Source organism: Rhinopithecus roxellana, chromosome 7, assembly GCF_007565055.1.
Source record: "Rhinopithecus roxellana isolate Shanxi Qingling chromosome 7, ASM756505v1, whole genome shotgun sequence".
Lineage (NCBI taxonomy): Eukaryota > Metazoa > Chordata > Mammalia > Primates > Cercopithecidae > Rhinopithecus > Rhinopithecus roxellana.
The window spans coordinates 2206083-2234064 of NC_044555.1; the positions used below are offsets into that span (position 1 = coordinate 2206083).

The 27982-nt window shown below is 37.7% G+C and overlaps 1 protein-coding gene and 1 non-coding gene across 4 annotated transcripts in view; one reads left to right on the forward strand and one right to left on the reverse strand.

Annotated features, from left to right (window-relative positions):
• The window catches only part of DMD (dystrophin), a 2245117-nt gene that overhangs the window by 236264 nt on the left and 1980871 nt on the right, over positions 1-27982 (reverse strand). For all 3 annotated transcript variants that reach the window (XM_030933724.1, XM_030933725.1, XM_030933726.1), the window contains one exon: positions 11833-11911. In XM_030933724.1, coding sequence (XP_030789584.1) covers positions 11833-11911 — 79 coding nt within the window. The remainder of the gene's footprint in view (positions 1-11832; positions 11912-27982) is intronic.
• LOC115898864 lies at positions 11468-11573 on the forward strand. The gene has a single exon (XR_004058521.1). It is a non-coding gene; the product is annotated as a U6 spliceosomal RNA (small nuclear RNA).

Here is a 27982-nt window from a genome sequence, read left to right on the forward strand (position 1 = left end):
GGGTGGGGAATTTAAAAAGTCAGGTAACAAAGGAAGAAAATGGAAGTCATAAGAAAGTAGAAGCTATAAGTAGAAGGTGTTAGGTGGAGAGAAGAGAGAAGCTATGATACTGTAATAGTTCGAAGTCTATGGCAGCAAATGTATATACAGAAAGAAGCAAACATATGTTTCATGGTGTCTGTTGTTCCATGTTATTCTTTTCTTTTTTTGAGACAGAGTCTCGTCTTGTCACCCAGGCTGGTGTGCAATGGCGCGATCTCGGCTCACTGCAACCTCTGTCTCCCGGGTTCAAGCGATTCTCCTGCCTCAGCCTCCTGAGTAGCTGGGATTACAGGTGTGTGCCACCACGCCTGGCTAATTTTTTGTATCTTTAGTAGAGACGGGGTTTCACCATGTTGGCCAGACTGGTCTCGAACTTCTGACCTCATGAACTACCCGCCTCAGCCTCCCAAAGTGTTGGAATTACAGGTGTGAGCCACCACACCCAGCCCACGTTATTCTTTATGCTTCTCTATATCGTGAAAATGTTCCTTATCACCTAAGCCTATCCCTGTCCCATACAGTCTTAAGGAGAAATAGCACATAACAGAGCAGTACCTGCAGTAGACTGAAATCAAGATGATTTTTACTGCAGATATCTGAAAGTCTATTTAAAAATCTAGAATGTTTTTTAAACCAGGAACAGTTTATGTAAGTCTACAAAAGAACAAAATGCCTTTTGTCCTCACTTCAAAGTTCTCACCAGAAAGTACTTTGTAATCCCAAACTGGTTGTGTTCTGAAAATGGAAAACATCCAAATGGAAAAACGAAAGTAATGATTTTTGCCCACAGGGATGTGATTCCACTATTCCTGTTGTGCAAAGCTTTGTATTTTGGACAGATGACAAAATGCTATCCCAGGCCAAACTCACAAATGCCTTCATTTTCTGGGTAGTGTAAAAATATACCTTTCAGAGCCAGCATTCCACCAAAATAGTGCCCATGTTATAAAACTGATTCAGAACTCTGGTGCTGGTCTCTTTGCCCTAGGTCCTCACAAGGCCTAGAAGAATCTGTCACAATGAGGAAGATGAAATAAGAAAGAAACAGACATTTGTCTCATCTCTTCCATGCCACCGGGCTAATTTCCATTTAAGTACGTGACAAAGGAGTGGCGGTTAGTGATCCAGCTAAATGTGTCCATTCAGCTCCAAAGCCAGATTATGCATGGGGTATGATAGCAGCTTCATAAAAATCTAGGAGAGGTTAATACTATTGTTGTTCCACTCAGATCCCTTTTACTGAGCTGGTTCATCCAGCTGCAGTTGTTGTGAGTGTTGGTTGCTAAGGCCTCATTGCTCCTTTCACCAGAAATCCTCTCTTGGCCAAATGGGAACTGCTTTGCTATCTCCTACTCCCCAGAAATCCACAGTCAATGATTAATTCACATGGGAAAATAAAAGCCCAGCCCCGGCCGGGCACGGTGGCTCACGCCTGTAATCCCAGCACTTTGGGGGACCAAGGCAGGCGGATCATGAGATCAGGAGTTCGAGACCAGCCTGGCCAACATAGTGAAACCCCGTCTCTACTAAAAATACAAAAACAAACAAAAATAGCTGGGCATGGTAGTCCCAGCTACTGTGGAGGCTGAGGCAGGAGAATCGCTTGAACCCGGGAGGCAGAGGTTGCAGTGAGCCGAGATCACGCCATTGCACTCCAGCTTGGGTGACAGAGTGAGACTCTGTCTCCAAAAAAAAAAAAAAAAAAAAAAAAAAAAGCCCAGTCCCCTTATCTCAAGGTAGGGACAATTTGTTCTCCAGAGCTCCCTGTGGGATCAGGCTGAAGTGACTCTCTTCCTTCTCACTTAACTCCTTGACCGGTATCCTTCTTACTTTATCCTGCTTCCCTCACTCCCTTTCAGCTGAACAAATTACTTCTTCAAGAAGCCCCATCTATCTAAATAGGGTTCTATTTCTAGGGATTTCACCTAAGGCTAGGGTGAGCAACCATCCTGGTTTGCCTGGGACTACAGAGATTTCCTGGAATATGGGAATTCCAGTGCTAAATCCGGGAAAGTCCCAGACAGACCAGGATGAGTGGTCACTCTACAAGGCAGATAAATATCTGGATCCTGAGCATCCTTCCTGCTAAGTTTAAGAAGATTCTTTGCATACAGGGACTTGAGCGATCCAAATAACATAGATAAATTAGTCATTTCTGGGAAGTCATCTATGCAAAAAAAAAAAAAAAAAAGTGCCCCAATTTGTAGTATTTGCCAGTTTCCATGGAGTACATCTTCCCACTATGCCTGATTTCAAGCTACCAAAGGTAGGCTTAATAACTAGCTCACAATTCCTGTATATTTTACAATTGGCTCTCTTGAGCCATTGTAAGCCAACCCCAGCACAGAAATTCCCATAGCATAAACAAAAATGTTCTGTTTCCTCATGTGTTCAAATTGATGAGATATATAGGGCCAACGATGCAAAATCTGGTTGCTAATGATACTGTAAAGCAAATAAATCTGAGAGCTTATTGAGGAGTATAAATTTGAGCTAAAGGAGAAAAGGGCCATGAGAATATATTTTAAGAAGAGAATATAATTATTACTGCTGTAGCTGCTTTTTGTGGGCATTGGAAAGCCTGTCTTTGAATTTATAGAGGCATTATCAGCATCACTGGTAGGTCACATGGCATTTGTCCCAAATTCCTACCACTTGGGACAACATGTGACTGCTGAAGAAACTGGCCCAAATCATTTTACTCTGAGATTTTACTTGAAAGAGAATTTTAGCCTGCAAATCATCTCACATTGGACCTGCAAGATTCTTTCTGACTTTTATCATGATGGTTTATTTTTATTTATTTATTTATTTATTTTTTGAGATGGAGTTTCACTCCTGTTGCCCAGGCCAGAGTGCAATGGCTCAATCTCGGCTCACTGCAACCTCTGCCTCCTGGGTTCAAGTGATTCTCCTGCCTCTGCCTCTCAAGTAGCTGGGATTATAGATGCATGCCACCATGCCCAGCTAATTTTGTATTTTTAGTAGAGACGGAGTTTCTCCATGTTGGTCAGGCTGGTCTCGAACTCCTGATCTCATGTGGTCTTCCCGCCTCAGCCTCCCAAAGTGCTGGGATTACAGGCGTGAGCCACCGCATCTGGCCTCATGATGGCTTATTTAAGCCAATCTGAAGCTTTAAATTATTGGCCCACTCATATTTCAAATTATCCGTCCCCTGAGAACACTGGTAGCACAGGTTGGAGCATTGTTAAGTGAAATGTCAGCAATTATTAGATGTGCTCAAAGGTTTCCCCTATTATTATTATTTTTTTTATTTAAGTGTGTGTGTAGTGGAGAATAACCGGGATGAAAGCTAGGCAACTCTCAAGATGGAAACAAACTGCTAGACCCTATGTATCGAGGAGAAACTGTAAAAGCTTGAGTCACTTTGACAAGAGAGAAAAAGACTTAACCAGGGATATGATTAAGGCAGTTAAGATTGTAAAGCCTGCAAGAAATAATTGATCAGTTCTTGCTTTTTACAGTGTCTCATAATCCGAGAACAAGAAGGTCACTCAATGAAACGGCTTTTAAATTCAGAATAAATAGTAAAAAGGAAATTTGTCTTTCAGAGTCCCATTGCCACTCCAAGAGGTCACTGGTTAAAAGCTAGAGTATAAAATTTTACCTTTATTGTTTTTTTCCATTGCAAAAGTAGTACATGCTATTAGCAAAAAATTTGTCAAAGTAAAAAGAAAGAAATGATGCAATAACTGTTTGCCTTTTGGTGTCTTTTTATTTTCCATTTTTCTTTTATGTGTACATTTCTGTTATTTTTATTTTATTTTTTAATACAGTTGTGATCATGCTGTAATTTTGAAGTCAGCCTTTTCCCTTAATATATTACATGGTACAGTAGACTTTGATAAAAACGACCATATAAAGTTATGAATGCTATTAGTCTTTGCTGAGAAGCAACATAAAAGGCCACATTATTTATTGAGTGTCTACTATGTGATAGTCACTATGCTAAATCTCATGCCACTGTGTATTATCAATGTCAGGAGTGAATTTACCTCTTCCTCTTTTGGGTATAAGACATAATTCATTCTGTAAATATTTACTGAACATCTACTAAGTGCCATGTACCACATTAGGTACTGTAGAATATAACTGTCAACAACATTAATACTATCCTGGCCTTACAGAGATTAAGGTCTATCTTTTGGATTATTTATCACTCATTAGTTACACAAACAACTATTGAGCTGTTCTAATGTGCAAAACACTGGACTTGCAGATTAGATCCTTGGAAATCACCTTCAGAAAGGAGAGGGACTACTTATACTGACAATTAAATGCAAGAGAATGAATGAAACTTTCATGACCAGTTTGACTCTAACAGGCATGCATTAAGTTATACTATCAAGCTGATAGTAATAATGATACTAATGGTAAAGCTAATAGCAAACACTTGAATAGCACTTACTATGTTCCAGGCACTATTCTAGGGGTTTTACAAATATTAACTGTTTCATCTTCACTGTAACCCCATGACATAATACAACCATATTTCACTGAATTCAACATCCCAGTGGTCAAAAGTGCATTCTGATTTCAGAGCTGTTAAAACATGGGTAGAAAAGCGTGTCTTATAATTGACCAAATATGTTGCTATTATCCCTATTTTAAAGATGAAGAATAAAGAGAAAGAATAAAGCATAAAGTGTCTGAGTCAATATTTGAACCCAATCAGTTTGATTTGACAGCTTTTACTCTGAACCACTATCAATACCATTTTGATAAGGCAGCTTTTAGCCCAGAGGTGTTGAGAGAAAAATTTAGACTCTGTAAATCAACTTAGGATGGCCAAACGAAGAGGAATATATGAGAGAATAGAATAATCATTGGCAATAGCAGATGGACTAGACAGTTATTGGCCTAGGCATTTGTTCTTAATGGGTAAGGCAGTGTGATGTGTGGCTTGGAAGTCCAGAAACTGGGTTCCAGTCCTAGTATTATAACTATCTTTGTGACCTTGGTTATGTCATTTGATCATTCTGCACCTATTATCTGTAAAATAAGGAAAGGACTGGAATGATTCAATGTTTCTCAAACTATTTCAACTGCAACCCATAGAAGAAAAATGTTTTACACTGTGATCTAGCGCGTGCACATACACACACACACACACACACACACACACACACACACACAGATACACACATGCATGCACACACACATTTAACAAATCAACCACCGTCAAAACAGCACTTAACCTTGCTTGGGTAATGCACTCTGATATTTTCTAATCTGTTCCATTCCATTCCATTCCAGTAAAAAATTGTTGGTTGTAAGTCTTTTTAAACTGATTTTAGGATTTGCTAATGAGCCACACCTCAGAGTCTGGAAGCTACTGGTATAGATACTTTCTAAGCTTATCTCCAGTTAGGAAATTACACAGCACAAGAGGGCTCCTGGGTGGGAGTGGGGATGGGAACTTTAGTAAAGAGAGGGAGTTGACCCTTTTGCCTCATAAACACTCATTTTCTTTTAATTGGATCACTTTTTTACAACCTTTAGCAGAATTTTTTTGTCATTAAAGCATTTGGCAAATACCACACTAAGGCAAAGATTCACTGTGATCCATGGCATAAAGTTTAGTGTGAAATTAATTGGTGTGCCTGAAAAAGGTTTCCAGTCACCTAAAACTGGAGAACTATAGACTCCTTATCCTCTTAGAGTCTCAGTGTATAATAAAGGCTCCAAGAATTCCAACAGGAAAGAAACTTGCTTATCTTTGAAACCTAGTGTTTTTCCAATCTTATTAATCAGTACTATTTTTTTCCAGGGACAGTTATCAAAACCTAATAGAACATTAATGTTTTAAAGAACCTGGCTTGGAAAATATTCTTTTAAGGGAATTCTGGAACTTGAAAAATATTAAGAAAACCATGGATTCTTTTTACTGTTATAGAAGGATTTCTCCCTTTACCCAAATATATAGTGATCTTTCTTGGTGAGAAAAGTAGAATTTAGAATAAAAGACCAGAGAATTGAGATAATGGTCAGGAAAAATCTTTAAACTCTTTTTTTGTCTTTGTTTTTTGTTTTTGTTTGTTTGTTTGTTTTTTTGAGACGAAATCTCTCTCTATTACCGAGGCTGGACTGCAGTGGCATGATCTCAGCTCACTGCAACCTCCACCTCCAGGGTTTAAGCCATTCTCCTGCCTCAGCCTCCTGAGTAGCTGGGATTACAGGCTCGTGCCACCACACTCAGCTAATTTTTGTATTTTTAGTACAGACGGGGTTTCACCATGTTGGCCAGGGTGGTCTTGAACTCCTGACCTCAAGTGATCTGCCCACCTCGGCCTCCCAAAGTGACGGGATTACAGGTGTGAGCCAACGTGCCCAGAAAATCTTTAAACTCTTGAAAAGGAAAGGACAATATTCAGACTACTACGCCAATGAATACTTTAGTACTTGCTTAATGACAGACATATGAAGAGGCTGATAGTATACCTACCAACTATATATATATAATTATATATTAGTACATAATTTTAATAATTTAAATGCTAATTTCATTGTAAATTATATACATATTTAAAATCACACTATTAGAATTTCTCCTTTTTCTTGGTTTAAGTTGTAGAAGTCAATTAGGAGCAGCAGTGTATTAAAACTAGAAGTAAGGACAAGTTAGTGTCTATCAATGGAGAAGGGTCATATTTCACAATGCTTTTCTCTCCTTATTTTCTCTCAGATCTAAGATAAACAATTTCTGTAACTAGTAGAGATTGGGCTACCAGGAAGAAACAGTGAATACTTTTTTTTAGTAAAAGGCTGCCTCTGTCTTCTGATAAAAAAACAGACAGCTGGTAATGTAATTTCTGAATAATTTCCAAAGGGGAGTGTGTGTGTGTGTGTCTGTGTGTGTGTGTGTGTGTCAGAGTGAGTGAGAGACAGAGAGAGAGAGAGAATAAGATAAACAGAGACAGTAAGTATGTTTATGTTGGGGGTTGCAATTAGTAGCTCCTCCTTATTTTCCTTTTCTTTGAAATTTCTAAGCTTTAGAAGCCACCCTATTATTATTCACAATAACCTGAAAGCACATTACTAAACATGTATCAACTCAGGTCTATCTAAAAAAATGTATTAATTCAAATTCATTTAATATGAACTTAGAGGAATATTTAAAATATATTTTTATTCATTGGTAGGGGAAGCTGCTTTTACAGTAGCAAATATGTGACTTCAGAGATGTCCTGCTTAAAATATGGTGATTTATTTTTTTTTAAATTTAGGGTCAGGGTCTTGCTCTGTCACCCAGATTGGAGTGCAGGGGCGTGATTACGAATCACTGTAGTCTTGACCTCCTGGGTTCAAGTGATCCTCCTGCCTCAGTTTCCCAAAGAATTGGGATTATAGGCATGAGCCACACCATACCTGGCTCAAATATGGTTTGGATGGCACACCCAATTTCTGGTGCAATTTTCTAGAGGTAAGTCTGGCAATACACTTGAAAAGGCTTATGAATGTAAACATTCTTTAACACAACAATTCCACCTTAGGCATTTATCCTGTAGAAAGAATCTGAGATATTTGTACAGGTATAAAAAGGATATTAGCCATAATGCTCGATATAATAAAAATTGTGAAATAATCTTAATACTGAGCAATTTAGAACTGTGTTGGTAAATTTAGTATGGACACAGAAGAGAGTATTAGTCAGTCATTAGAAAAATCACTCTGTAGAAGAATATTTAAACACATGAAAATATTGTAAAGATAGTTTTAAGGGAAAACAGCAGGTCATAAAACGGTAGCATGTTTTTATCTGTGCATGGTTTAAAAGAAAAGAGAGAGGCTGGGCGTGGTGGCTCATGCCTGTAATCCCAACACTTTGGGAGGCCACAGTGGGCGGATTACTTGAGGCCACAAGTTCGAGACCAGCCTGGTCAACATAGTGAAACCCCGTTTCTACTAAAAATACAAAAAACTAGCCGAGCGTGGTTGCATATTCCTGTAATCCCAGCTACTCGGGAGGCTGAGTCATGGGAATCACTAGAACCCAGGAGGGGGAGGTTGCAGTGAGCCGAGATTGCACTCTGTCTCAAAAAACAAGTAAATTAAAAAATAAAAAAATAAAAAGATAGAACCTTGACATACACACACAGACACACACACCCCACAAGAGAAAGACAGAAAGCATATAAACCAAATTTATGATAGTGATTATCCCTGAGTCATTGGATTATGGATATTTTTTCTTTTCTTGTTTGTACTGTGTGCTTTTGAAATTTTTCTTGATGTGTATAGAGTACCTTTGTAATTTTAAAAAGGACAATGTAAAGAAACAATCCATCCTTAGTCTCACCATCTTATTTCTTAAATATCCCTTAAACCAAGTTAGTATTTTCTTTATACCTGTAAGCAAAGCTTTTAAGCATATATTGATATTCCACATGGGCAACCAAGAGATTGATGACTTCCGGGGCTGGCTCCATTCACGCAGGTAGATCAGTCTCTTTATGAATGCCTGTGTCTAACAGGCCTGACCTTTCTGGAAGTGGGCACTGATGTGATATGGTTTGAAAGGTGTGAGAATGTTCCCCTTGGCCCCTCAAAGTTCCTTCCTCACAGCTCAGAACTTACGGCTGATGTTCTACCACCTCAGGCTTACAGATTTTCACACTAATAAAATGCAAATAACCCAGGAGAAGTGCACATTAAACTTTACCTATGACCTGGGTTAAATGAGTATATCATTTTCTGAAAATAGGCTTTAATGGGTAAGACATGGGAATTCAGAGGGGGAGTCAGAGAGAAGAAAATATGAACGAATATTCCTGGTGTCAGAGGAGTAATTAATATTCATAGTAGTACTATTTTTTTCTTTATGGTTTATGAGTAGCTTAGGAGTATGTTATCACATTTAATGTCAATTAAATCGAATAGAATGGCTGTCACCAAGGCAAGTTAAGTAGACCAGAGATTTGGAAAGATGCAGAAGACAAAATCTGTAGCCTTTATCATTTTTCTAGAACCGTTCCTAAAAGCCACGATCCCACTCATTTAGATAAACTGCTTTAACTTATCCCTTTTTCTTGGCAACTCCAAAGCATTGTGAAACTGTGTCCAAATAACTACACCGCAGGCGGATAATAAAGTTAGAGTCAGTTCAGAAAATAAGATACTTCTTAATCTATTATCGATATATGACAAAAATACAAGACCAACACCTTCCAGGAAATTTTGTTCAAAAAGACAACAGCCAACTGAAGACACACATGACAGCATCTACTCAAATAATTTAAAGTATTTGTGAGCGTGGATCTTTTTATTAACCCATGGAGAATGGAAAAGAAAGGAAATGATCAGAAAATGGCAATGAAAGAATGTGGCAGAAGAATGGAGATCATAGAGAATTACCTCCTCTCTATAAAATATATAAATTAAGTAAAATTACAGTGCGATGCTTAAAAACACAGACTCAGGGGCCAACTTCTTGGGTTTGAATCCTGGCTCTCTCATCTACTAGCTCTATGAATTTCTTCATCATTGAAATAGGTATAATTTCAATAGGTATAATAATGGTACCTACCTTAAGGGATTGCTATAAGGATTAAACTAGTTAAAATCTGTAACATTGCTAGGCACAAAGTAATTGCCTTAAAATGATGGATAAACCCTCATACATACTCACATATGACCATAAGGAAATATATCAGAATGCTAACAGATGTTAACTCCATGTGGTAAAGTATGGCTTTTTAAATACCAAAAAAACTCAACACATATACTTTTATAATCAAATAAAAAGTGGTATAAATTAACATTAATCAGAGGAAAACAGGTGCTTGCCAATTTAATATGCACTATTGTATAAATATGATTTTCTAATACTCAAACTTTCGGTTAACTAAGGTTATTTCTCTCAGTATTAATTATAAAAACATAATTAATAAAATGGTAAAACCAGTAAATAAAAAGAATACTAGAGGTCAAGGACAAAAGGAGAATACAAGGCTCACGAATGTCATCTCAGCACTTTGGGAGGCCAAGGTGAGTGGATCACTTGAGATCAGGAGCTCGAGACCAGCCTGATCAACATGGTGAAGCCTTGTCTCTACTAAAAAATACAAAAGTTATCCGGGCCTGGTGGTGTACGCCTGTAGTCCCAGCTACTCAGGAGGCTGAGGCAGGAGAGTTGTTTGAACCTGGGAGGCGGAGGTTGCAGTGAGCCAAGATCACGCCACTGTACTGCAGCCTGGGCAACAGAATGAGGCTCCCTCTCAAAAAAAAAAAAAAAAAAGGATATAAATAGTTAGGGAAAGGAAATAGGAAATGCCCATAGGCTGAGGTTTCAAATTTGGAGGCAAAGTATTTATTTATTTATTTATTCTTGATACATAATATTTTACATATTTATGAGGTAACATGATATTTTACTAGCATAGAATGCATAATGATCAAGTCAGGGTATTTGAGGCATCCATCACCTTGAGTATTTGTCATTTCTATGTATTGGGAACAATTCAAGCCCTTTCTTCTTGGTACTTTGAAATATACAACACATTGTCGTTAACTATAGTCACTCTATTCTGCCGTCAAATGATATAACTTATTCCTTCTATCTAACTGGATGCCCATTAACCAACCTCTCTTTATCTCCCCTTCTACCCACACACCTTTCCCAGCCACTAGTATCCATCATTCTAGTCTATGTTTATGAGATCAATTTTTTTTTAGCTTCCACAAGAGTAAGAACATGCGATTTTTGTCTTTCTGTGCCAGGGTTATTTCACTTAACATAATGACCTCCAGTCCCATCCATGTTGCTGTGAAAAACGTAGTTTCATTCTTGTATTGTTTCATTGTGTATAGATACCACATATTCTTTATCCATTCATCTGTTGATATACACTTAGGTTGATTTCACATCTTTGCTGTTGTAAACAGTGCTGCGATAAGCATACAAGTGCAGGTACCCTTTTGATATACTGATTTCTTAGCTTTGGGATAGACAACCAGTAGTGGGATTGCCAGATGGTAAGGTAGTTCTATTTATAGTTTCTTGAGAAATCTTCATACTGTTACTAATTTACTGTTACATTTTCACCAACACTGTAAAAGAGTTCCCTTTCTTCACATTCTTACCAGAATCTGTTATTTTTTGTCTTTTGAATAATAGCCATTCTAATTGGGGTAAGATAAATATATCATGTGGTCTTGATTTGCATTTCCCTGGTGATTAGTGATGTTGAGCATTTTTTCATATACCTGCTGGCCACTTGTATGCCTTCTTTTGAGAACTGTCATTCATTTCATAAGGCAGGGAGTATTTAATGAATTATTTAGAGATAAAGAATTACAGAATCACAGTAACATATATTGAATGATCATATTATAATTACATGATATCATAATTATTAGCTTTATGAACTGAACTGATAGGCAGAAATTAAAAACTCAAAAGTCTGTGTTTGCTTCAGCAGCCCATATACTAACATTGGAATGATACAGAGAATATTAGCATGGCTCCGGAGCAAAGTGTTCCATATTTTTCAAAAAGACTCAAAGATATTAATGAAGTTAACATTTGAGAATATATTGCAGGAAACAATTATGCATCAGCTGAAGACTGGGCAAAATGATCCAGTTGGGCTTCTTCTTCCTACCTTTCTAAATTTATCAACCAAGTTATATTTCAGGATGATTTATGCTTCTACTACATCTAACAGAGATTATTATAATTCAACTCTTAATTCTTTTGTTTTTTCAACTGTTAATTCTTATTAATCAAGATGCAATAAAGTTAAGTGATAAAAGCTCAAAATGACTTACTGGAAAGAAAGTGCTGAGACGCTGGGCCAAAGTCCCTGTGAGCTTCATGCAGCTGCCTGACTCGGTCCTCCACAGCCACCTGGGAGGAAAAGGAGAGAAATGATGTCCTCTCATTCTATATAATGAGGAACAATTAAAACATGCATCCTTTCTGATGATACTTTGAGTCTCCAAGGCTGACAACACTAAAGCAACAATTCATAGCCCTAGTTTTAATATCCATTTACCGTATATAGTATCCCAGACTCGTTTTTATCAATCCAAGGCCAAACACAAAGGATTTCCTCTCTCAACAATGTTAAAATAAGATTTTTTTTTTAAAGTCAACTCATTGGCAGCCACAAATGAACTACTGCTTCAATTAGTACCATAAAAAAATACAAATCTTTACTTTCACAGAAATATTAGGGAGGGTGCCATTTGGTATAGGTGACTACAGAATCTTAGAAATGACATGTCTTGTCTTAATTCTTAGTCTATTGTTTTTGACAAATTTTTAAAGAATATTGATGAATAGGCAATAAACCATTGAGTGACATTTAATTATTGATAATTAGCAATTAACCAATAGTTGATTAATATTTAATTATGGACTGGGCACAGTGACTCATGCCTGTAATCCCAGCACTTTGGGAGGCCAAGGCAGGCAGATCACTTGAGGTCAGAAGTTCGAGACCAGCCTGGCCAGTATGGTGAAACCCCGTCTCTACTAGAAATACAAAAAGTAGTTGGGTGTGGTGGTGCACACCCGTAGTCCCAGCTCCTCAGGAGGCTGAGGCAGGAGGGAGGCCGCAGTGAGCAGAGATCGTGCCCCTGCACTCCAGCCTGGGCGACAGAGTGAAACTCCATCTCAAAAAAAAAAAAAAAAAAAAAAAAAAAATTAATTAAATATCAAAGAAGTACAGGCAAGGCTTAAATTTGGGATAAAACAGGGTGGATAGTAAGATAAAACTATTTTTCAGATTTCAGTTTTCAGTGGTCTTGGAAATTATTGAGAAATATACCTTTAGGTGGCATGCAGTGAAAACCGCCATTCTTTTTTTCCTATTAGGTTTTTCTATAATATATGGACACAGTGTGCTGTCAACTTAGTGAATTCTATTCTTGTGGGGCGGGGGGAGGAATAATTTTATGGGTGAAATACTATACTTAGTCATTTGGCATTTTGCCAACTCAATATAAGTGGTGGCTCCAGGCATCCTAGCTCTTTAACTCTGGATTTTGATTTGGTTGTGAACAGTCCATGCTAAACTAGGGGTCAATCAGAGCTTGCACAGAGCAATCGAAACTCAAGGGATAGTTCCTGTGCTGTGCAGAATTCCCAAGAGGTAAAAATCGATGTTAATCTCATCAGAAAAGTGGCTCAGGTAGTCTGGTCTCAAACCAACTCTGGCCTTCCAATATCAATTAAGTGCCTAGTGTATATCCAGAACAATCTCATTTTTTCACTCCCCCTACCCTTGCCCATTTTTGCTTGGCCCAAATATGTGGATAACCAAGTGGAGCTCCCCTAAAATGCAGGATTTGCTTTATTTTACCTACACAAAAGCATGAGGGACATATGAAACCTACCTTCCCAACCTTATGACCCTGAGCTCCCAAACTCTACCTGCTAAGCCCACCAAAACTACCTGCCTATCCTGCACTATTCCATCCAATGTAACTCTTGTGTGTGGCTTCTTCATGCTGCTCCTTCTCTTGGCAATGCTCTTACCCCACTTCTCTCCCAGATCAATGCTGTTAGTGGTTATATGCTTACTTCCCCATCTCCCGGGTTAGAATTAATGGTTTCCTCAGCATTCTAACAGTATATGGTTTATACTTGAAGCACTTCTATCATACAATTCATTTGAGTTATATGGACATTTTGCAATAGATTGTAAACTTCTTGATAGCAGGGACCATTTTTTGTTTACCTTTCTCTTTGAATGTCTCCAACCCTTTCTGCAGGAGGCACAGAACCCTGCACATAGTAAATGGTAGCAAATATTTGTTTAATGACTAGTTGACCAAAGAAATGGATAAATGAGTAAATGTGGTACGTGTGTGTATGTGTGTGTGTGTGTGTGTGTGTGTGTGTGTGAGAGAGAGAGAGAGAGAGAGAGAGAGAGAGAGAGAGAGAGAAGAGAAGAGAAGAGATGCGGAACAAACAAGAATACCTACTCACACTGACTGCACTGACTGCAGGTCTGTAATGGTTAATTCTGTGTCAAGTTGACTGGACTATGGGGTGCCCAGGTAAACCACTATTTCTGGGTGTGTCTGGGTGTGTCTTGTGCAGACAAGATTAGCATTTAGTTCAGCGGATTCTGTAGATTGCCCTCCGCAATGTGGGTGGGCATCATCCTATCAGTTGAGGTCCTAAACAGAACAAAAAGACATGTTCCTTTTTTCCCTGCAGGCCTACTTGAGCTGGGATGTCAGTCTTCTCCTGCCCTTAGACTGGGATTTACATCATCAACTCCCCTGGTTCTCAGGCTTTCAGACTGAGCCTGAAATTACACTACCAATTTTCCTGGCTCTCTAGCTTACAGATAGCAGGTCATGGGACTTCTTAGTTTCCAACTGCATGAGATAATACTTGATTTTATATATTCACACACACATATACATACATATATATACATACACACACATATACATATGTACATACATATATATATTGTTGCTTCTATTTCTCTGGAGAACCTTGACTAATCAATGTCCCTGGGTAAATTATTCTTAACTTTCCTTATCAGTAAAATGTGGACAGTAATATAACTTATAGAGTTCTGTGGGAATTAAATAAGATGATACATGTAAAGCACTTAGCCTAGTTTCTATTATGTGGTAATTGCTCAATAAATGCTACCAGCTACTGTTCTTGCTGCTATTATGGTTAATAAAAGGAGAGGAATAGGCCAGGCGTGGTGACTCACACCTGTAATCCCAGCACTTTGGGAGGCCGAGGCAGGTGGATCACTTGAGGTCAGGAGTTCGAGACCAGTCTGGCCAACATGATACAACCCCATCTCTAGTAAAAATACAAAAATTAGCTGGGTGTGGTGGTGGGCATCTGTAATCCCAGCCACTCGGGAAGCTGAGGCAGGAGAATTGCTTGACTCTGAGAGGTGGAGGTTGCAGTGCACCGAGATCATGTCACTGCACTCCAGCCTGGGCACAGAACAAGACTCCATCTCAAAAAAAAAAAAAAAAAAAAAAAAGGAAAAAAGGAGAGCAATAGGCTATAATGTGCAGGGTACCACATACAATACAAAAATGGCTAATATTTATTAAGCAATACATGCATGACAATATGAATTGTGTTATTTCATCTTTACAGTAACTCTGCAATAGGAGTTAATATTATTCCCCCCACTTCATTGATGTGAAAACTGAGGCATGAGAGGTTAAAAAAAAAAAAAAAAAAAAACTTGCCTAAGCTTCAGTAGTTAGTAAATTGGCAGAGCTCAGATTTAAACTCATTCAGTCTGGGTCTTGCTCTTAACTGCTATCCTGAAGATTAAAGTTGAAAACAGGTATTTTATAAATATTTAATAAGTAATTTGCTTTTTAATTTCTTTATTTTCAATCAGTTTATTGAATGCAGACCAATTCTAGTGTGCATATCTATGAAACTTCAGTTGTTCAATGTATTTTATGGCCCAATGCAAGGTCAATTCCTGGTCTTAAAGAATGTGATACCATAAGATCACAGAGAAAGGTTGTGGAAAAACACATGCAAATAAATGTGTGGCATATGTCATTATTTCTAAATTTAGAATGGGTCATTCCATAAATAAATCAATCTAGAGATAAATGTGAGTGTTTTGGGGTAGGGAGGAGAAGATGAGGATGCCATATGGGAGTGGACACTGATCAGAAATCTTTTCACATACTGAGAAAGAAATCTCAAGGGGAAGATGTAGATGGTAAAGGAATATGACCGTGCCATAGGCCACTTTCTCTAGTAAGAATGTTAGTTTCATAGGGACTGAGCTGATGCAGCATTAAAGTTCATTCTAGACTCCCAATCTCTGAAGAATTTTGCCTTCTTATACAAGGAGAGCTCCAGTGGTAGTTTCCAGTGTACACTCAATATTGTCAAGATTTTAAAATGAGATCAAAGTGAATTTCCATCTTCATAACTCAAATTTAAGAGAAGGCATGACAGTGAGAAGAATTAGGCATAAAATATAGCTTTCCACAAATTATCATTGGAGAAAAGTTTTGTGTGGATTGAATGCACAACTGGCTAAATAAAGAAATAAATTTATGAAGGAGAAAATCTTGAAAGCAACCAAGGTCCTCGAAAGCTTTAGCTTGGGACTTAGGAATGAAGCACTTTATTCTGTGAGCAATTATGCAAGGAAATGAAATTTGATAATCTATTAAAATGAGAGCCTCCATGCATTAGATCTTTCTAACTGGCTGTATTTTAAATCAATATAACCATAATATATACAAAACAGGAAGCAAAAGCCAGAAATTATATACCTGTATCTTACGTTATGGCACAATCAGTTCTTTCCTTGGTGGTTTATTCATTATATAAGTGTTTGTTAATATTGAAAGAGATAGTCAAAAAACAAATGCTATAGTCCCTGATCTCTGTAAGGGACTTGGAGGTAAGAAATAGTGACAAGCTGAAGAAAGGCTTGGGGCTGCAGAACAGTGGTGTTGAGGACGACAGTGAGATATAATTAGTTAGTCATGTTGAAAGCAGATGATGCAAAGCAAGGTGTTCCGGACTGTGAGGCTCAAGACTTACCCTGCAGGCAAAGAGAACCACTGAAAATTTCTGTGACATGACTCACTATTTTAGAGGAAAGTTAGGGTTTGGGAAGATCGGTATGGTGTAAAACAGATTCGAAAGGGCACATGAGACTGAGATCAGAAAGAGGCTGCTGTAATTTACTAGACTTGGGGTGATATGCATTAGAATTAAGGCTGTATTGTATTGAATGTAAAAGAAGGTACATATTAGAAGGTATTTTGAAAGCAGGAAGAACTATCCAATTTGGTGCTGGAGATTAATTCCTGAAGAAGCAAAGAAACCATTGGATATCGAGTAAGGAAGACTGGGAGAATGAAGATATTGTTGATGGCAACATGAAAACCAGAAGAGGGAGAAATAGCATATGTGTGTATGAATTCATTTGGAATATAATGAATTTGTCCTAACAGTGAAACATTTAACTGGAGATGTCATGTATAGCCAGTTAGAAATGAACAATTTGTCTCAGCAATTAAAGAAAGAAAAGGGAAGTGAGACTAAAGGGGGTAAGAGTGAGCTTTGGAAGGGGAGCCAAGAAAGAAGAGATAAAGGAGTTTAAATAGAATGATTTAAACAGCCAGGAGGAACCCAATCTCCTGAATTAATAGGGCATGTCTCTGTTTCCTTTTATAAAAGTAATATAAATATAACATCTTTTTGGGAGCATACATCCTGTTTCAACTATTAGATCATAGATCACGAAGGCTTAGAACTGGAAGAAACCTTGATTGATACACGAGGGTCTCTTCTTCAGAACTATCCCAGATGGGCAGAAAACTGCCATCTGGTCCATGAGTACTCATAATCTAGGTTGCAGCAATTCTTCAGTAAAAGCATGTCAGGAAAAAAAGGTCCTTTTTTTATATGTTCCATGAGGACAGGGATACATCTTTCCCTACTAAATCATCAGTGAGTAGCACAGTACCTGGCATAATATGGTGCTAAATTAATATTAATTGAATGAATTAATGTACTGTTTATTCATGGATCTTTACCATAACAACTATATTTTAAATGAATAATTTCTTTTTCAAGATCCCTGACACAAGCTTTTGAAAAACTTCCCTCCCTCCCTTCTTCCTTTTCTTTTCTTCTTTCCTCCTTTTCTTCCTTTCTTCCATTTTTGATGATGACAGTAAAAAAAGAAAAGAAGAAAACCATTTAGATTCAATTTTGCCTATAATACTAGATTTAAAAATGTAAAACAGCAATTTATAAAACAACCCTGAAGTCCGAATCTCTTCCACATTTGTTTTACTCTAGTTTTTAAATAATCATATTTGAGATTTGAGAGTTATGAGGGCTATACATTATTCTCCTTTGTCTTCTCATTTTGGATGAGTTCTGTAGACAGTGTACTGTTTGCAGAGACCTTCCTTTTTTAGCTTCAGTAGGAAATATCACTTCATTCATTCAAAAGATATTTACTAGAATGTAAGTTTATTGTCCACAAAGACAGAGATCTTACCTGTCTTGTTAAGGATTTATCACAATGCCTAGTACATAGAAGAGATCAAGAAACACTGAATGGGTGAATGAATGAAAGGTTTTTTGAGTTCCTCTTATCTGTTAGGCACTGTGATAAGTACAAACACGGTAGATTTGAAAGTGTAATTTTGGGTATAGTGAATGAGCACCAAATCATCCAACTAAATTATGATATGACACACACTCTTAATTCCAAGCTGTGACTGTTTCCCGAAGCTCAGTCCATCCCTCTGTGTATTGTGAAAGATAGCTTTATTTCATTTTTTCTTCATCATTGCTTTTAAATAAACCAAAAGTATAAAAGAAAGAAAGAAAAAGGACCGATAACAACATGGTGGCTCTTAGAAATATTTCAAATAAATTTATCTAAATGTAAATGTTGGTTCTTTAACTTCGTTTAAGATTCTCAAGGGCTTCTACTTTGTCTTTTGACCTTTCTGTTAATTACTCTACTTTGAAGTTTTATCTTCACTAGAAGTTTAGGAGAGACAAGCATTGCCTCCCCATGTGGAAATACATTGCTAGGCAATGTGGTTTCTTCCTAGTGTCCAAGCTACTTCTTACTGATACTACATACATAAATCATGTTTACTCCAGTCTAGGGAAAATATGTAACTAGGAATGTATGTTTTGATTTTCTGGTTCTCAGTGTGTCTAGACCCTTGATAAATATCCATGGGAATGTAAGAAACAGACATAACACTTACACAAATGAGCCTATGAAAACAAAAACAAAAGTAAAAGACAAACAAAAACTCTTCTTGTGCTGTGGTGCTAGTAAATAAACCACACATATGCACACAAATGACTCTCCAGTCTATTCATGAGTTTTTGTCCTGAAGTTTTTCAGTTTGTACAGTTTTTGTGTGCACGTGTCTGTGTTGGGGGAGGAACTTCCTCATTCATTCTTACTCCCAAATCCTCACAAGTAACACTGATAAATACATGCCCAAACATTATCCTGGAAACTCTCCTGAGACTGATTATAGTTTCAGTTAAAATCCTTTTAACTAATGGCAATCCCTTTCAGTTAAAATCCATTATTCTTCTAATTCTGATTATTTTGAGTTGTAACTGGAAAAAAAAAAGGTCTGAGATAAGTTCTGGTCTTGATTTCGAACTCTCCTGGGCCTCAGAGTGCTGGGATTACAGGCATGAGCCACCTCTACCGGCCATCTTCTGGAATGAAGGTTTGTGATAGGTATAGCTCTGCGGCAAAACATCCTGGGCTTGTTGAATGCAAAGATTGACTGAATTGTCTTTCCTTTGAGTTTATTTCTGTGCTTTCTTGACATTAGGGCACTTAGGAGTTAAACAGTGTTTCTTGTGTTTGACTTCAGGATAGATCACAGGAAAGCAACTAGTGCTAACATGGTGCTCACTCTGAGTAGGAGCATAATTATTAGTTGATTTTGTGTGATTTATGGCACAGATAATAACGCGTGCCATGTGAGACCATCCTTAATCTACCTTTTAAGGTTCCTGTATTGTAGCTTTTTTCCTTCCATTTTATATTTTTGTGCTGACTTCTTTCTTAATCTGACTCCTTTTTTTATTCCCTCCTTTTTCTTTCCTTTCGCCTCCACCCCTCCCCCTTTATTATGTTCTATACAATCTACCAGAAGAGTACACAGACTCTGCTGAAGCAAACAGTGCCTCAAATGAAGGGGCTGTGCATCCTTGCAAGACAAGTGAGGCAGGATATGAATAGGACCCCTAGCCTAGTGCCAGCCCAACACTTCTCCAGGAACATTCTTCCTCTAATTCTGATGAACTCTTCCATCAAACTGGAAGGCAAGAGAGAACAAACAGCAAGCCCTTTGTCCATTGTTAAGCCTTTAATCTTTCACCTCACCGATTTCTAAAATGCACTTTGGATGTTTGTGTATTGGTTTTCATGCTTATGCAACTGCCTCATTCTGTGATAATGGAGTCAGGTTATATCAACATTAAATCGACTTCATAGACCCAAGTACCTTAAGGGTATCATTAATTTTAATTTAGAAAAGCAGCAATCAACCTCCTATCCTGCTTCATTTGTCAAAATCTTTAGTTGTAATTACATCTACAGACTTATGAAAATTATGACGGGAAGAGAAGAGATCATAGGAAGCATTTCTTCTGCTTTTTTTTTTTTTTTTTTTTTTTTTTTCTCGTCTCAAAGAGAAAAGAGGAAAGTTGAATTACTTTGCCTGGAAGGTGATGTAACTTGATGCAGATTTTATCTTAAAAAATAGGTTCCCTTTTAAAAGTTTTCCTAATGTATCTCATGATTTGCCACAGGAACTGAAGTCAAGTGGCTCTCACCTTACCACATCATTACATTAAATCATTTACATTCCAGCTTTAGCTATTTATTCTTGAGCTTTATTTATACCACATTTGGAAGATATCATTCTCACAGAAATTTTCTGAGGCCACTGGAGCATGCCTTTCCAGGGGCATTTCGGCCTGTAAGTAGCATAATGTTCACATGGTAATTACATAATTACGCCTCCTGGTATTTGAACACAGGAGTATTTCCAAGGAACAAAAGTGGCAATTTGAAATAATCATCAATGAGATACCCCAGAACTGGTATTGTCTGAAAAAAAAAAGATGGCATATATCAGCAAATTCATATTAACAAATGACTGAAACAGGTAGATAAATGCAAAAAGATAAAGCGCTGGAAATCAAACATTTTCATCTCAGTGGCAGAAACTTTTACATTTTGGGTAACAATATACTTGGAGATTTTCAGTTTGTTCTACTAAACACTTCTTTCATAAAGGCTGGGAGGGAGAATTTGCTGAAGTATGCAACAATCCTTAACCAAGGAAATCAACACTCCTTAAATCTCATGCCATCCTTGCAGCATTTCCAAAGCTTCCTGACCTTGACTCCCTTCATGGTCAATTTGACCACCTCTCAAGGAAGCTTGTCTGCCAGAAGACCCTGTTTCCACTTCCCAGCTCTCCTCCTCCAGCAACTGACTGAAAAGCGCCTTTCTTTTCTCTCACTGACGCAGAACTGACAAACCAGTATCAAGCCGTTCTTTACAAATCAATAAACCGGAAGATCTCATCTACTGTACTTCCAAATCCAACAACATTCTGTCTTCTCTCTTCTTTGCATATCAGAAGATAAAGCTGCAAGTTATATAAATAAGTACACTTCACGCTTCTTAACAAAGGACAGGGGATGGAGCAATGCGCTTCTATTGTTTCTCCGTGTAGATTTGTCAGAACCAGAATTAAAACTCTGCCATGGACTCACAGTCTCTACAGTCTCTCTCCCTCTGTCTTATTTGCACTCTTCTGACCTAGCCCTCCTTTTCTGTCCCCCTACCTCCCCCTTCCCTCATTTCACCTCACCCCACCCACAAGGCTGTTTGTAAGCTCCCCAAATGCTCATAAGACTTTCCTGAACTATTTTAGATATTTTCACTTCAAATCTAAACTAAAACTATTTTGTTTTTCCAAATGTGGCTTTACATAGTGCAGAAAACCACAGGGAAAACATCCAAAATACAATGTGATCTTTTATGGGAGAAACAAAAGATTGAATTTCTAGGTCATCATGGAAGTAGGTACACTTCCCTGAGCAATAATCTGAGGTAATTTATGAGATTCTTTCCTTCACGAAAGCAAGAAATCCTAAAATCCATCAGGATACGTGCACTGTGCCTTGACTCTCTTTTTAATCCTCAGGTGAAACCAACACAGTGCAGTGTAATAAAAATGCATATAGCCCCAGGCTTTGTGCCTTAGCAAAGACAGAAAAAATAAGCTTCTTGACTTCATATGTCTGCTGTGAATAATCAGTCACTGCATTTTTGGGATTTTGCTTTATAATCTTAACGTATAGCAGTAACTCCATGTTTGTGGTGTGACAAGAATAAAGGATTTTTTTTCTTTCTTTAAAACAGGTTGCCCCCATATTTTCCAAAAGAGAGACATGTGTCAGCTTAGAAGAAATGAAACTACAATGGTGTGAGGGAGGAATATCTCGATTGTTAGCAGTATATTTTCTGTATTTTACCTGAAATTGTCAATGAAGTGTAGGTAAAGCTAAGGGGGGGCCCTAGGCTGTTCAATAATGTGGCCAACATTTGGTTTGAGGGCCTTCTCAGTTCTGTTCCCAAATGTTTAGCCTTTCCTTCCCAACTGCCGGTCCTTAGCTGATTAATAAATAACCCTAGGAAGATCAATGATGGTTCATAACAGGCTTCTAGTACCACAGCTGTGAGTATTTGCATTTTAAGAGCAACTTTAAATAATTAAGTCATTAATTACTCAAATACTTATTGAGTGTTTATAAGGCACTTTGCTAGGAGAGGAAGCAGAAAAAATAAATAAGAAAACAAGGGGATGATCGTTATTGATTTTGTAGATTTGATACTTACAAATAAGCATAATAAAGTATTATGGGAAACATTTTAATGTAGTGCAGTCATTCCCCAATTTGACAGTGCATCACAACTATTTGAGAACTTTTTAAAAAAATACAGATTCTTAGCTCATCTAAATAATTTCTGATTTAGTTAATTTGAGGCTGAGGCTTGAGAATCTTTACTTTCTTTAAGTCTCCATAGATAGTTGTGATGTACAGCCTGGTCTTACAGCCATCAGTGTAGTGGAAAGATGACGAATTTTATGAGTCAGGAAGACCTGAGTTGGAGTCCCTTACTAGCTATTTAACCAGCATCTTATCTAATAGCCTATGAACCTTAGTTTCTTTATGTGTTAATAGAAATACCACATAACAACACTACCAACAATGACAGTAATGATTGTAAATATTCATAGAGCATTTACTATATCCCAAGTTCTATTTCAAGAGCGTTATGGGTATATTTCATTTATGTCTTTCTTATCAGAAGGTAAATTTGATGAGGGCAGGACTCAAATCTATTTTATTCACTACTATATCCCCAGGACCCAGGTCAGTGCCTGTCTCATAGTAGGCACCCAACTAACTACTTGAAAGAATGAACATCACTATGAGGAAAGTACTACCATAGTGACCATTTTACAGATGAGGAAATGGAGGCACAGAGAATGAGATGTTGTAATGTGCACAGTTGGAGAGATCACTTTCTGGCACTCGGTAGGTACTTCTTTTTCTGATAACTGCAAATTGCTAGACAAAGCCTAAATAGCTATGGGGGTTACAGAGTATCTGGATGAAATTAATGAAAGAGGTTGCTTTGAAACTGGGCCTTCACAATTGGGTAAGCTTTTAATGGGCAAAGACAGAAGAAACACTCTGGGTGACAAGAGTAGAATGAGCAATTTTTTTTTTTTTTTTTTTTTTTGGCACTCGTAAAGGCCCGGATATGAAGGATAAACAGAAAAAGAGCTGAATAATATAAGGCTAGAAATGTAGCTTGGAGTCAAACCAGAGCTGTACTTGACTGTCAGGTTTAAGAATAGAGACTTCATTTAGTTGTTCATGGGAAGGCATTCAAATATTTTTTAATAATTAATTATTTAAAAACTGTATTTATTTCAAATGCATTCACATAATAAAATTCAAGAAGAACAACAAAAAAAAAGTTATTTAAAAATCAAGTCTCTCTTTCACCATATCTCTCTAGCCATTTTGTTCCCCACTCCCTGGTGGCAAGTATTTCCATATTCTACATTAATTTTTTAAGTAAGAAAGATATTAGGTTGGTGCAAATGTGATCGCAGTTTTTGTCATTGAAAGTAATGGTAGGGCCGGGCGCGGTGGCTCAAGCCTGTAATCCCAGCACTTTGGGAGGCCGAGACGGGCGGATCACGAGGTCAGGAGATCGAGACCATCCTGGCTAACACGGTGAAACCCCGTCTCTACTAAAAATACAAAAAAAATTAGCCGGGCGCGGTGGCGGGCGGGCGCCTGTAGTCCCAGCTACACGGGAGGCTGAGCCAGGAGAATGGCATGAACCCGGGAGGCGGAGCTTACAGTGAGCTGAGATTCGGCCACTGCACTCCAGCCTGGGCGACAGAGCGAGACTCCGTCTCAAAAAAAAAAAAAAAAAAAAAAAAAAAAAAAAAAAAAAAAAAAAAAAGAAAGTAATGGTAAAACCGCAATTACTTATGTACCAACCTAAATATCATTGTCAGAATGGTGTTTTAGGATGAATGAAAGCATGGAGAAAGTGAAGAGAGGATAAGCTGCCAGAAAGGAAAACAAGAGATGGTATCGCAAGAAGTTATATGTTAAATGTAACAGTGTCAGAAAGTAGAGTCAAGGAGGCCTCAGACTTTCACCCTAGGTGAAGAGGAGATGGATAAAAATCAGAAGGAACCACTGGTTTGTTGCAGCATAGTTTGATGTCATAGCAAATCAGTAAATCATGGACAGTTGAACAAAGACTGGAGGAATGATGGGAAAATTATGAAAGGTGTGGCAATGAATTCTCCTTAAAGCCCCTCTTATTATTCATTCTCACTGTTAGCAAGATCCCTACCACAGCTGGGACAAAAGCAATATATTTGACTAAAAATTTTTGCAATCTGCTCATCTGACAAAGGGCTAATATCCAGAATCTACAAAGAACTCAAACAAATATACAAGAAAAAAACAAACAACCCCATCAAAAAGTGGACAAAGGATATGAACAGACATTTCTCAAAGAAGACATTCATACAGCCAACAGACACATGAAAACATGCTCATCATCACTCGCCATCAGAGAAATGCAAATCAAAACCACAATGAGATACCATCTCACACCAGTTAGAACGGCAATCATTAAAAAATCAGGAAACAACAGATGTTGGAGAGGATGTGGAGAAATAGGAACACTTTTACACTGTTGGTGGGATTGTAAACTAGTTCAACCATTATGGAAAACAGTATGGCAATTCCTCAAGGATCTAGAACTAGATGTACCATATGACCCAGCCATCCCACTACTGGGTATATACCCAAAGGATTATAAATTATTCTGCTACAAAGACACATGTACACGTATGTTTATTGCGGCACTATTCACAATAGCAAAGACTTGGAATCAACCCAAATGTCCATCTGTGACAGACTGGATTAAGAAAATGTGGCACATATACACCATGGAATACTATGCAGCCATAAAAAAGGATGAGTTTGTGTCCTTTGTAGGGACATGGATGCAGCTGGAAACCATCATTCTTAGCAAACTATCACAAGAACAGAAAACCAAACACCGCATGTTCTCACTCATAGGTGGGAACTGAACAATGAGATCACCTGGACTCGGGAAGGGGAACGTCACACACCGGGGCCTATCATGGGGAGGGGGGAGGGGGGAGGGATTGCATTGGGAGTTATACCTGATATAAATGATGAATTGATGGGTGCTGATGAGTTGAGGGGTGCAGCACACCAACATGGCACAAGTATACATATGTAACAAACCTGCACGTTATGCACATGTACCCTAGAACTTAAAGTGTAATAAAAATAAAAAATAAAAAATAAAAAAATAAAAAATAAAAATGAGCTAAGGCATGTAAAGCATTTAACAGCATCTGTTATAAGGTGAGCACTGAGTAAAAGGTAACTGCTATTTATTTGTTTTTAAAAGGTGGGGCTGGGCGTGGTGGTGCAAGCCTGTAATCCCTTACAGTGACCTTGGAGTCTGAAGTGGGAGGATCACTTGAACCCAGGAGTTCAAGACCAGCCTGGGCAACATAGTGAGACCCTGTCTCTTAAAAAAAAACACAACGTGGTGTCAGAGCAGAATACAATGGGGTTTGACAGACACGTCTTTAGGGGAAGTTCCATTTCAGCTTCCCTTTTTTATAATAAATACTTGAGCTGGTTTGTTGGGGATAACCCATATGATTTTAATCATTTACCAGGACTTAAGTCTGGAAAGTATGACAGTTGGGTTCAAGAATCAATGATTCCACAAGCATTTTCAAGGGCTGCTATGTACACTGGACTGTATGTTCATTGTGTGGTGGATGGCAAAGATGGGGCATAAGAAATTTCTATTCTCAAGAACCTTGTGTCTTGCTGGGAGATGACTGCAGCTGAGATGAATTAGAGACTTTTTAACTAATAGTCACTGTGTTATGACCAATAAGGGCAATCTGTATTTTTGGAAGTGAGACAGCAGTGAGGCCAGGAGTAACCTGGGAGGCATCAGAAAAGAGGTGACACAGAACATCATTGTCCTAAATCAGACTCAGAGTATCAGCAGCTAGGCATCTCGTGTCCATGGAGGAGTATTTTTTGAACCAGATATTTTGCATGCCATTGGTAATATAATCTTAATGATTCAGAGATTCCTGAGATTTCAAACAGTATCACTTATAGTGTCAATTTTTCCTTTATTTTAGTAAGCAACAAGTCATCATTCTCTTACCATCCCACTCTGTTGCCCAGGCTGGAGTGCAGTGGCGTGATCTCAGCTCATTGCAACCCCTGCCTCCCAGGTTCAAGCAGTTCTCCTGCCTCAGCCTCCCAAGTACCCGGGATTACAGGCATGCGCCAATCCACCTAGCTAATTTTTGTATTTTTTTAGAAGAGACGGGGTTTCACCGCATTGGCCAAGCTGGTCTCCATCCTCCTATCTTTTAACCATTTCACGGTTGTTTGCAAAGAACTTTCAAAATATACAGTGATTAGAATGGTTTGTTTTCTTGTCTTTTCCTTACTGTATCAAAATTGTTTTTTTATGGTCATGTAAATATAGATGATTAAATATAAAAGCATTGAATGATTTTGTGTTGTTTAGATAAAAACTGTGAATTTTGCACGAGTAAAGGGCTAGTATCGCTATTGTTCCTAGTTGAAAATGATTTCAGTGCACTGATACCAAACTTTTTCTACACTTTTCCAAAGTAATATTAAACCTCATACGTAGAACTTTGAACATCTAGTCCTTGATCTAGGATTGAACATACATTTCACATCTTGGAGAAAACACTTTATTGTTTTTTTGTTTTGTTTTGTTTTGTTTTGTTTTGTTTTGGTTAGCTGATCTTTTTATCCCTTCAGGCATTAACCAGTGTTTTTTCTTTCCTAGCAGCAGTTCTGGAGCTAAATTCCCTGAAGGCTAAAGCATCTATTAAATGGCTCAAAACGTATAGTGCTAAAAGTTTGCTTTTGTTGTGTCATTTTTTAGTAGATGTCTCAGAAAAAAAATATGTTCTTGCATATGTCGGCACACTGCAGTAATTTTTTGCTGATTAAAATCTAATTTTGAGCTTTTAATAAAGGTTAAGCATCTCTGATCCAAAAGCTCACAATCTGAAATGCTCCAAATTTGGAAACTTTTTGAGTACTGACATGATGTCACAAGTGAAATATTTCACACCTGACCTCATGTGACAGGTCACAGTCAAAACTTTTGTGTTTCATGCACAAAAGTATTTAAAATACTGTATACAATTTCCTTCAGGGTATGTGTATAAGGTATATTTCAGGGTATGTGTATAAGGTATATATGAAATATAAATGAATTTCATGTTTAGGCTTGGGTCCAATTACAAGATATATCATGAGGAATATGGAAATATTCCAAAATCCACAAAAATAAAAAATCCAAAACACTTCTGGTCCCAAGCATTTTGGGTGAGGAATACTTAAACTGTTTTCCAATCTGACCTAGCCCTAACATTCAACTTTGTAATATATAATGAAGAAATAATACAACAGTGTGAACTTCCAGAGTAAACAAATCTATACCCCAGGGATATTTAAATATCAGAAAAAAACTCATACTTTTGACTTACCATCTTCATATGGCAATGCATATGCTAAACACAGATGATTCTTATCTTTTCACCAAACTAAGGTCTTTAAGGACTTTAAATACTAAGAATATTTACGTCAATTCAAGTTAATATTTGTCTTAAAAAACAGAATCTTTTAAATATTCAGGATACAGATGTTTCACCAATTCAATCTAGGCTTTCTGTTCAAAAGTTAAATAAATTGGATGGA